Raw genomic sequence first — 12,738 nt, 5'->3', positions numbered from 1 at the left:
ACTCACCCTCTCACTCTACTAACTCACCCTCTCACTCACTGCTAACTCACCCTCTCACTCACTCTACTAACTCACCCTCTCACTCACTGCTAACTCACCCTCTCACTCACTCTGATAACTCACCCTCTCACTCTACTAACTCACCCTCTCACTCACTCTGCTAACTCACCCTCTCACTCACTCTGCTAACTCACCCTCTCACTCACTCTGCTAACTCACCCTCTCACTCACTCTACTAACTCACCCTCTCACTCTACTAACTCACCCTCTCACTCACTCTGATAACTCACCCTCTCACTCTACTAACTCACCCTCTCACTCACTCTGCTAACTCACCCTCTCACTCACTCTGCTAACTCACCCTCTCACTCTGCTAACTCACCCTCTCACTCTGCTAACTCACCCTCTCACTCACTCTGCTAACTCACCCTCTCACTCTCTCTGCTAACTCACCCTCTCACTCTGCTAACTCACCCTCTCACTCACTCTGCTAACTCACCCTCTCACTCACTCTGCTAACTCACCCTCTCACTCTGCTAACTCACCCTCTCACTCACTACTACTAACTCACCCTCTCACACACTCTGCTAACTCACCCTCTCACTCATTCTGCTAACTCACCCTCTCACTCACTCTACTAACTCACCCTCTCACACACTCTGCTAACTCACCCTCTCACTCTGCTAACTCACCCTCTCACTCACTCTACTAACTCACCCTCTCACTCACTCTACTAACTCACCCTCTCACACACTCTGGTAACTCACCCTCTCACTCACTCTACTAACTCACCCTCTCACTCACTCTACTAACTCACCCTCTCACTCTACTAACTGAGGCTATGTCTACCTGCAGTGACCATATTCAATCAGAATCCTTTTTTGGGTGGTAAAAATGGATAAAACAGGTTTTAATTCATTAGATTTTTTGTAATCGCTTGACATCCCTGGTATTAATATGTGTTTTTGTTGCGTGTATTCATGTGTGTTTGTTATGCATATTAGCATGTCTACTTGTTGAGTATATTAATGTGGATGTTTTTGTCGTGTGTATCTCTCTCTCAGTAAGAGCAGCTCCCTCCTGGGAACCTCCTCCTCTACTCCTCTTTCCTCCTATGAGCCCCTCCCCCCCTCCAAGCCCTCCCTCCCCTCCGCCAAGCCTCCCCACCCGGGCTGGAAACAGCTGCTGAAGAACAGCGCCCCCTACAGTGATCTGGCTGCCACTGCCAACCATCAGTACTACAGCCCAGAATACCCCTACCGTTACTCTGGCAACGGACCAGGCTCGCCAGCGGCTCTGCAGACAATCATCACCACGACGACCAAGGTAGGACATTTGACCATTGACCTATCACAATGATAAGTGCCCTTCTAGTCACCTGGCCGCCAACAACAACCAACCAAGACAACAGGAGAGGCACAGTGCTGTCGGGGTTAGGGTTAGGGTTAGGGTGCCCACACACAGCACTGGACACAGAAATGCCATGGAGAGCAGAGGAGACGAAGAGCTGCCATGTGAAAAGAAGAGAAGAAGAGCTGCCATGAGAGCAGAGAAGAAGAAGAGCTGCCATGAGAGCAGAGAAGAAGAGCTGCCATGAGAGCAGAGAAGAAGAAGAGCTGCCATGAGAGCAGAGAAGAAGAAGAGCTGCCATGAGAGCAGAGAAGAAGAAGAGCTGCCATGAGAGCAGAGAAGAAGAAGAGCTGCCATGAGAGCAGAGAAGAAGAAGAGCTGCCATGAGAGCAGAGAAGAAGAAGAGCTGCCACGAGAGCAGAGAAGAAGAAGAGCTGCCATGAGAGCAGAGAAGAAGAAGAGCTGCTACGGGAGTCAGGATGTAAGCAAGGAGCGAGTGGAGCTTGTAGATAAAGGCACAAGTGAAATAGTTAAAACTCTAGTGAAAAGCAAGCAACAAACTACTACGTATAACGTCTGTAGTTGGGCCAACATGGTATTGAAGTACAAAACTGCTTTTTCTCTGGGGAATACATTTTTTTATCAGGGAAGTTGAGGCTGGAAATAGCATAGTGGCGTGAAGCATTATTCACAGCCCTGCGGAGCGGCGCATTGATGAGTGCTGGTGCACACCTAGCCCCCCCGTTGTGGAACAAGCCCTCCCGTTGTGGACCATCACCATTAAGAAGCTCGGCAATACCATTTAAGAAGCTAGGCATCACTATTAAGAAGTTTGGCAGTACCATTAAGAAGCTAGGCATCACCATTAAGAAGTTTGGCAGTACCATTAAGAAGCTAGGCATCACCATTAAGAATCTATGTATCGCCATGAACCTCTTACCAAGCACCGGCCCGAAATCGGGCCCTCATGCCCATGCACGCAAGTCACGGCACTTTGCGAACGTCTACCGGCTCTGGGCTGCATTTTTCGCCGAACATATAATATACCGTTCGAAAGATCCATTTGTTTGTACCATTAAGAAGCTAGACAGTACCATTAAGAAGCAAGGCATCACCATTAATAAGCTAGCCAATACCACTAAGAAGCTCTGCAATACCATTAAGAAGCTCTGCAATACCATTAAGAAGCTCTGCAATACCATTAAGAAGCTACTGTAGGCAGTACCATTAAGAAGCAAGGCATTACCATTAAGAAGTTAGGCATCACCATTAAGAAGCTAGTGTAGGCAGTACCATTAAGAAGCAAGGCATCACCATTAAGAAGTTAGGCATCACCATTAAGAAGCTAGTGTAGGCAGTACCATTAAGAAGCAAGGCATCACCATTAATAAGCTAGGCAATACCACTAAGAAGCTAGGCATCACCACTAAGAAGCTAGGCATTACCATTAAGAAGCTACTGTAGGACAATATGAGAAAAGTTACAGTGACTTTCCTCTACTCTATTATCACGTATCCCTTATCGCTTATCCTTCATTCTCTCCTCTCCTCTCCTCTCCTCTCCTCTCCTCTCCTCTCCTCTCCTCTCCTCTCCTCTCCTCTCCTCTCCTCTCCTCTCCTCTCCTCTCCTCTCCTCTCCTCTCCTCTCCTCTCCAGGTCTCCTACCAACCCTGCCCAAAGCCATCAGCAGCCCTGCCTCCCTATCAGTCCTGTCCCAAGCCTCCGGCTGGCCTCTCATCCTACCAGCCCTGCACTCCTCCTAAACCTCCCGTGCTCCCTGGTTGCACCTCGCTCCTTGACGATGCCTCCTCCTCCTACTCCTCCGAGGTCAAGGTTTCAGAGGAGTCAGGAGGGGTCATCAAGTCTGTCTCCTACAACCCGGACTCTTTGCAGGCCAAACCAGAGAGAGCAGACAGCTATGACTACCGATACTCTGGATACCCCAACTCCTACAGATACGACGAGTACTGAGCCATTACTAGTACTACAACTACAAGTACTACTGCCTAGACACTGGATACCCCAACTCCTACAGAGATGACGAGTACTGAACCATTACTAGTACTACAAGTACTACTGCCTAGAGACACTGGATACTCTTAACTCCTACAGATATGATGAGTACTGAGCAGGGACGTGCTCATGACTTTAGAGGGGCAGGTGCTCAAAGGCTGAAAAGGGCACTATACCTGTGTGTGTTTTAACCGAGCGCGCATAGCGCACAAGCCCGATTTTTAAGGGCCCTTTTCGGGCAGGGGGGCCCCCTTTTTATGCTTTTTGGGGGGTTTTGGCGATCAAATATTGAATATTGAACTATAATAATCAGTGCAGGAGCTCACTTATCCTTGAAAGACACTTTTATCACTGACTTAAAAGGCCCATACATCTCCATAAATGTTCAGGGGGAGGGAATAAGTGCTTACCCTACAGACCCCAAGAAGTGCTGTATATTCTGTATTGTTTAAAATGCATTTTTTATTCCAATCCCGATTTGTATTTGAGATTCCCAAATCCCATTGGACTTGACTTCTTCGTGTCCCTCAGTGAGTGTAATACCAGCATTCAACTGTATGCGCCACAGCGGTTTCTATCATCATCATCATCACCACCCACGCTATGCATAAAATATATAGGTCCGCGGAGAGGCACGCTGAGGAGGCCGTGCAAACGGCAATGGAATATGGGGCATCTCTCTCTCTTTACCTAATATTTTGATTCTATCCTGACATTTTTCAGTTGGAAGGGCAGTCTATATGCGTAACAAAAAAAGAAAAAGAAAAAAGATTTAAATTATTATTATTCTTTTTTAAAGGGCACTTTTTTATGAGGCTCAAAAAGGCAGGTGCTCAAGCACCCATTGGGCTCTATGTGTGCACGTGCCTGGTACTGAGACACTGTTGGTACTACAAGTACTACTGCCTAGACACTGGATACTCTTAACTCCTACAGATACGACGAGTACTGAGCTACAAGCACTGCTGCATTGACACTGGATACCCTAACTCCTACTAATATGATGAGTACTGAGACACTGTTGGTACTACAAGTACTACTGCCTAGACAGAGAGAGCAGACATCCATTAATACTATTGATAGGCTGGCTATCCATAATACATAGATGTGACAAATAGTGCAAAAAGACTACTACTACTACTACTACTACTACTACTACTACTACTACTACTACTACTACTACTACTACTACTACTACTACTACTACTACTACTACTACTACTACTACTACTAATACTAATACTAATACTAATACTAATACTGCTATTGCTACTAATACTACTGCTACTACTACTACTGCTACTGCTACTACTACTACTACTACTACTACTACTACTACTACTACTACTACTACTACTACTACTACTACTAATACTACTGCTGCTACTGCTATTGCTACTAATACTACTGCTGCTACTACTACTGCTACTGCTACTGCTACTACTACTACTACTACTACTACTACTACAACTACCAGGGCCGCCTGAGAGAAATGCGAGGCCCTGTGCGAGATTTAAACGCGAGGCCGCGTTTTTTCATACAGTCAACATATTCTTAAATAATAGCGCTGCCCGAGGCTGGGCATGATACAGTCAACATATAGCAAGAGAGAGAGCGAGAGAGAGCTCCCGTTCTACAGTCAATATACAGTGTACAGAGAGAGAGAGAGAGAGAGACACATTGGAAAGAAATTGAAATGCTATTTGGCCCTAAACAGAGAGTACACAGTGGCAGAATACCTGAGCACTGTGACTGAAGATCCTTGACTAGGTACAGACTCAGCGAGCACAGCCTAGCCATCGAGAAAGGCCGCCATAGGCAGACTGTGTGTGTTAGAAAGAGAGAGAGAGAGAGAGCATGTGTGTTTGTGTGTTAGAGAGAGAGAGCATGTCTGTGTGTCGTGTGTGTGTGTGTTAGAGAGAGAGCATGTATGAGAGAGAGATAAGCAAAGATGAGCCCCTAAAGGATATTCAACTTTTAATGGAAGAACAAAACAGAAGGAAAAGATAACTTCACAAAGGCAACATGAATATACATAGATCCAAAAGGACAAAGATCAACACTTAAATCCAAAGAGAAGAGGGTCTATACCAGAGAAAACAAAGTAGCAAGGAGCCAAGGGCCGACATCAGCTAAATAGGCTAACTGCAAATAGAGTAGCCAGGTACTGACACCAGGCCACACACAGCTTTGGCCAACGCTACCCAAGCTACACAAACGACCAAGACAATTCACACACAGCACATGTCGTATCTCCAAATGTTGTGAAGTAACATGTGTTTTGCCTGGAAAAAAACATCGTTATTAACAAAACATTCGGGAGGGGAAGGAAGGAAGAGTGGGGTAATGTCCAATGGACATCTTACCTGCACCAAGGAATGCAGGGCGAAAGGCCGCAACACAGGTCTCCACGTTGACGAAAGGCCTCTCGCTGGCGGGACAAAAAGAAGCTATGGCCGGAGCCTTGTCATGGTGCAGGCCCGACTACATCTTCTGTCAAAATGATGTCGTAGTCAGAGTGCCAGGGCCCCCTGCTATTCTCACGGCTAATGTCAATGGTCGTAGCACAAGCTAACAGCTAACTCTAGGCTAACTGATAGCATCAAACTAACGTTCCCAGCCGAGCGCAGCCGGCAGCTAACGTCGTAGCTAAACAGCTAACTGGCTAACAGTTAGCTCAACCCGGCTATCGCTAACCATTAGCTAACGCAGAAGCAAGCTATGCGGCTACCACTGAAAAACTGTACAACGTGAGAAAAGCAATACAGGCCAACACTTCAGACAGCCGCTGTGTTTTCCTCTTCTCATACGAAGAGAGAAGGGAAAAAGAAGGCAATACACGTCCCACTACAGAGTGGTGTTTACCATAGCGGTGCCGGCAACAAGTCCAGGCCACACACCGTTAGCTACTAGTACTACAACAGCTAGTCGGCCCGGTTGGCTCCCGAGAGAGAGAGAGAGAGAGAGAGAGAGAGAGATATCCACAGCGGGAATAGAATAGAGTGCATTAAAAACTCACCAAACGTCCAAGAGGATGGAGACAACCGCGTGGAGTTGACAAAGTTCATCTGCCGAACGACCATCCTCTTCATCTTGGCATAACAATGCTGCACGCGCTGTCTCTAGGTTAGCTAACGCTAGTTAGCCTTTAGCTAAGCTAGCTACTAGCCGACATCATCATGGCTATATCCCGACTGAACCACACGTTAGCACTCAATATTATAACGTAGCTAAAGCTAACTAGCTGTCCCTGTCTTTAGCCGGGATGGCTAGCCTGACTGAACTGTCTAACATGCAACAACTTTCATCTTCAGTCCATCTGCCGAACGATGTCCTCTTCATCTTGGCTGGCATAACCTCCAATGCTGCACGCGCAAAATAGTCAGACGCTAGTGATGGGTCGGTCATGAGCGACTCGTTCATAAGAGCCGATTCATTGCCGTGAGCGTGAGTCGAATCGCTCACGTCTGGCAATGAGTCGGTTCACGCCCCCCCCCCCCCCCCCCCGGCACGCACACAGACACACACAATGAACTCAACAGACGCTACCTTACCCGTAACCCCTCCCCTCATTGAAACCAATTCTGCTGCCTGCAGAGCATCAGAGCTGCCTGCAGAGCCTCAGAGCCAGGAACAAGTCAGACACATTCTACAAATGTGTCTAATGTGAAATATATAAGCATATAAGCTAAACTAGGTCTGTGATGAAAAAGGGCCTCGCGGGAAGGGGGGCATCGCAAAAAAAAAAAAAAAAAAAAAAAAAAAAAAAATTAAAAATATTTTATTTTAATTTTTTTTAATTTTTTTTTGTGCAAGGCCCCCCTTACCGCGAGGCCCTGTGCGACCGCACTGCTCGCACACCCCCTGAGGCGGCCCTGACTACTACTACTACTACTACTACTACTACTACTACTACTACTACTACTACTACTACTACTACTACTACTATGACTACTACTATCAAAACAGAGTGGACATAACAGTGGGCCTGCATGTGACCAGTACTGAATAATACATACTACTACTATTACTATTACTATACTGTCAGCAAGTAAATACTGCTCTCAGTATAACACCCTCCTTCCAATGTGACAGAATGGGTAGTATTATGGTCTGTTGGGTGCAAATAGATACAATGAAAACTACTAGCATTCAATATCACTGATTGCTCCACTAAATACCCCTATCCTAATATATGATAGAATGAATACTGAACTACTAGCATTCAATATCACCGATTGCTCCACTAAATACCCCTATCCTAAAATATTAATATTCTGACAAGGAATCCTGGAGCCCAACAGCTGACATTAAGATACATTTACGAGAGTCCAAATGAAAGGTTATCAGGCAGGTGCGCCGTATTTGTGTAGTTGGCTAAAATAATTTACTAACAAGCACGATGATGAGGATGATGTTGTGTGGATATCTGATAGATGGATTAGTATTATGGTATGTTGAGAGAGAGGGGAGAGAGAGGTACTTACAGTAGAGCTGCTAAATTGTGCGCCAATCAGCTGGGGACAGAGAGAGAGAGTGAGAGAGAGAGATTGCTGTGAGGTTTGCTCAGTCAGCACTGACTTATAATTGCAAATAATGATGAAAATAAAAATAAAACTGCACCCATGGTAACCGCAAAAACAATAAATGTAGACCCGACTTATAATTGAGACCGGCCTTCAAACCGTGTAGCCATGAAAAGGGACACGCTGTTTAATTGTGACTCAGCTTTTAAATGACATTTTACGGTATGTCAAATACTTTGACAATTACTATAGCTGACTTTAACCCATGGGACTGTTGCTACACAGGGTTGTACAGACACACAACGTGAGTACACAAGTATTACTATTGTTACTACATGCTGTGTACTGCTACTGCTAGTGGCAATCCTTCCACCTGCTTTCTACTGGACCACAAACACTACGGATGACGTCGCCATCTACTGTAACTGTCTAGCAGACTTCTGTATTCTGCTGGTGTTATTTATAGAAGAAATACATTCTAGTAAAGACTGGATGACTGCACTTAACTGGATTATCCTGGACTGGAATACTCTAGAGATACAAAGTGTCTTAATTTCATGTGTTGGTGTTTAAACTATTTATCTGTATAATGTATACATAGATGTATAAACTAGACTAAGACTGGACTGGGCAGATGTGAACAAGAATGGAGAGTGCATCAGAGAGGAACTCAAACCACTAAGAATCTGGTTCACTGAGGCTCTGCTGCATATAGTGTGCTATGCCTGTGAACCTATCAAAGAGCAATTCTCTGCTATTCACTAAACAGGCCTTATGAAGAGAGAGGGCACAATATTGCTGATAGATACAGCTCTATTCTAACCCTAATCCCATGAGGAGCTGATATACAGCTACATTATATTCCTAACCCTATGACAACTTGATAGCGCTGGCAGATTTTCTTGTCACACATAATAATGATTTGTAGGAGGGGCCATGCAAATTAGAGATCATCAACACTGTAGAGCAAATGAGATCTTATGAAATATGGCAGTCTTTGCTTAGTGTGGTCAGTTTAGCTGTTCAGAATGGCTGCTAGCTGTTTAGCTGTTCAGAATGGCTGTTAGTAGGCTAGTTCTAGTAACTGATGAGCAAAGAACAACACAATCTAGGCTTGAGATAAATGTGCACAGCATGGAGTTAATAACCTATTCAGACCATGGAATTATCTTTGGTATTAAGTAACTCAATGTGAATTTATGTTAAGAGGGGTTTCTTGTGTCTCAAGTCAAGTCATTCAGACATGCAACCTAAGTTCATTTTGGGTGCACGGTACTCCTGAGAAAAGGTGAAATAAGTCCAGCGTCTCTCATGATAATTTTGTATATTGTTATTTCTGAGCGCATCCTTATAATATACAGTCATAATAGAATTAGAAGGTACTCTCTGGAATCAGTGACCTTGGTCTATATTGAGATGTTTTAATGTAATTTTTCTGTTGTGTCTTTCATGATGTGGTCAAAGACAGTGTAAAATAAAATAAAAACGTTTTTAAGAAAATAATTGATTACAACTCAGCATTCTATTCAGTACTGTCACTCCCCTTCAACTCAAAAGTTATATTATACTATCAGTCTGTGGCAGCAGTTATTATATTTTATTACATGGCGTTTTCACATTCGCCGAAATGCTTGCTTGTGATTGGTCAATAGCGCGCGTCAGAGGTCCGATATTACCCGATACCGGACCTCTGTGGAACAATAATGACCGCTGTGCGCAGCTGTTCGCAATCAAGCCCACTGACATCAGTGCAATCAGACACTTCCGGCTGCCGGGGAAGCTGCCGGCGATGACAGGGCGGAGCGACGAGCGGAGCCAGAACCAGTGTTGCTAGTCGATGTAAAATGAATTAGGTATATTGTTAGTAAGTTAGCCATGTAATAAGCGGGATAATGTATAGCTATACTCGATCATTGTCGCAAAATAATTGACCTTCACTGACATTTAAAACACCTCGCCGAAGCGGCTCGGTATTTTAAACTACGTGTCGGTCAATTATTTTGTGACAATGACCTCGTAGCTATACATTATCCCTTACATAATATCAGTCGGTGGCAGCAGTTATTATATTATAATATTAGTAGTGGCAGCAGTTATTATATTATAAAAGCGGTCTGTGGCAGCAGTTATTATATTATAATATTAGTCATGGCAGCAGTTATTATATTATAATATCAGTCGGTGGCAGCAGTTATTATATTATAATATCAGTCGGTGGCAGCAGTTATTATATTATAATATTAGTCATGGCAGCAGTTATTATATTATAATATCAGTCGGTGGCAGCAGTTATTATATTATAATATCAGTCGGTGGCAGCAGTTATTATATTATAATATCAGTCGGTGGCAGCAGTTATTATATTATAATATAAGTCATGGCAGCAGTTATTATATTATAATATAAGTCGTGGCAGCAGTTATTATATTATAATATTAGTCGGTGGCAGCATTATTATATTATAATATCAGTCGGTGGCAGCAGTTATTATATTATAATATTAGTCATGGCAGCAGTTATTATATTATAACATTAGTCATGGCAGCAGTTATTATATTATAATATCCGTCGGTGGCAGCAGTTATTATATTATAATATCAGTCAGTGGCAGCAGTTATTATATTATAATATCAGTCAGTGGCAGCAGTTATTATATTATAATATCAGTCATGGCAGCAGTTATTATATTATAAGTCATGGCAGCAGTTATTATATTATAATATCAGTCGGTGGCAGCAGTTATTATATTATAATATCAGTCGGTGGCAGCAGTTATTATATTATAATATTAGTCATGGCAGCAGTTATTATATTATATTATATTATAAGTTGTGGCAGCAGTTATTATATTATAATATCAGTCATGGCAGCAGTTATTATATTATAATATAAGTCGTGGCAGCAGTTATTATATTATAATATCAGTCGGTGGCAGCAGTTATTATATTATAATATTAGTCATGGCAGCAGTTATTATATTATATTATAAGTTGTGGCAGCAGTTATTATATTATAATATTAGTCATGGCAGCAGTTATTATATTATATTATATTATATTATAAGTTGTGGCAGCAGTTATTATATTATAATATCAGTCATGGCAGCAGTTATTATATTATAATATAAGTCGTGGCAGCAGTTATTATATTATAATATCAGTCGGTGGCAGCAGTTATTATATTATAATATTAGTCATGGCAGCAGTTATTATATTATAATATCAGTCGGTGGCAGCAGTTATTATATTATAATATTAGTCATGGCAGCAGTTATTATATTATATTATAAGTTGTGGCAGCAGTTATTATATTATAATATCAGTCATGGCAGCAGTTATTATATTATAATAGCAGTGTGTGGCAGCAGGTATTATTATATTCCTTCATTCATTCAATCTTTATTTAATCTCGAAAGATCATTAATAGCAGGCTCTCATTTACAATGACGTCGAGAGGAACAATACACAATACAAAAATTATATAAAAACTGAAAAGTCAATCAGTTAAACAATTCAAATCAATAAAAAACAGGTGAAATGGTTGGTCATTATAGATTTAAACTGACCAATGGATATTAAAGTATTGAGTTTTAAGGTGCTTTGCAAAACAGGGGCAGGGGGCACAGAAGCTAAAAGCAGTCTTTCCTAATTCAGCGCAAACTTTAAGGTCCCCCTGCTTTTCTTTATCATAAATCGATCAATACAGACCGTATTAGATCCCCAATTATCATATCATGGGGTATCATTGGAAAGCCACACTCATTGGCTACAACCCTGTGCAAAGATTTTCGAGATCGCCAAATGATTGACCGAGCTAGAGCCCCGGGAGTCGGGGTGGTAATGTGTACTTTTGCGTACTTTGGGGCACGCCTCACATATCGGCATGTAACTCGAGAACCGCTGAACGGATTTTGTCACCTGAAAGGGCAATCGACAGGCAACAAATAGGGCTTTAAAAAACACCTCTCTGCCATAATTGTAGTGGAAATTACTAAGAGAACAAAGGATGAGCTGAGTAAATCATTCTGTCGGCTGCTATTATATGTAATTCATAGGCTACCTAATACCAACAACAAAATGGATTGTATCATATGCCTCTACACACATTATATTATACACATCATATTATATCTTGGTTCGGCAGCGCCTCTGTGAACAATCTCTCAGAGTTTGCTCCATCAATAAACGCGCATTTTGGCTGATAATGTGCCGGTGGCCGGAGTCTCATTCAGGCCTAATTGTATTTAATTCAATTGTAATGTTATTACTGGGGTATCTAAAACATCACAATGTAGATCAGGGTTATCCACTGAAGCCATAATGACTCTGATCAGAACCACGGGCTCATGACGAGCGCACACAATAGGCATTGTAGAGCGCAGAGTTGGCGTGCTGAAATTGATTTAATTTCAGTCATTACAGTGCTTAATGTCGGGTCATCTCTTGTCATTTATTTCTGTCAATGTGCTGGTTCTGTAGCAGGACTGGGTCAGTCAACATCCTTGGCTCCCGGCGCACCGAAGATTATACGTTCAAGTTCGGTTGGACCTCTGTGATCCATCTCGCTCTCAGTGAAGTCTCTCAGAGTTCGCTTGGGTTAGTCCACTTTTCCACATTTCATGGGGGTGTGCCATTACCGTATATGGTTAATCGGGGCGGTTCTGGTATGCAAATACGTGAAAGTGTGCACGAGCCTCGGCGTAGGACCAAGGTGATATTTATCATGACAGGTGTGCGTAGGACCTGTGTACGCACGTGTGATGAATCCAGTTTTTTTTGTGCATGCACACATTCTAAATTCTGTGCTTAAGTATGGAAATAGAACATTTTCTACGTCACGTTGATGAATGA

The 12,738-nt window shown here is 42.8% G+C and overlaps 1 protein-coding gene across 1 annotated transcript in view; it reads left to right on the top strand.

Annotated features, from left to right (window-relative positions):
- The window catches only part of gcm2 (glial cells missing transcription factor 2), a 34,342-nt gene extending 24,951 nt beyond the window's left edge, over positions 1-9,391 (top strand). The window contains exons 4-5 of the mRNA XM_084325918.1: positions 1,065-1,326; positions 3,006-9,391. Coding sequence (XP_084182044.1) covers positions 1,065-1,326; positions 3,006-3,320 — 577 coding nt within the window. The 3' untranslated portion in view covers positions 3,321-9,391. The remainder of the gene's footprint in view (positions 1-1,064; positions 1,327-3,005) is intronic.
- Positions 9,392-12,738: the final 3,347 nt, after the last annotated feature.

The sequence above is a fragment of the Notolepis coatsorum genome, assembly GCF_963971535.1.
Source record: "Notolepis coatsorum genome assembly, chromosome: 12".
Classification (NCBI taxonomy): Eukaryota; Metazoa; Chordata; class Actinopteri; order Aulopiformes; family Paralepididae; genus Notolepis; species Notolepis coatsorum.
The sequence above is the reverse complement of the archived record's forward strand: the minus strand, read 5'-3'. Positions and strand labels throughout refer to the sequence as shown.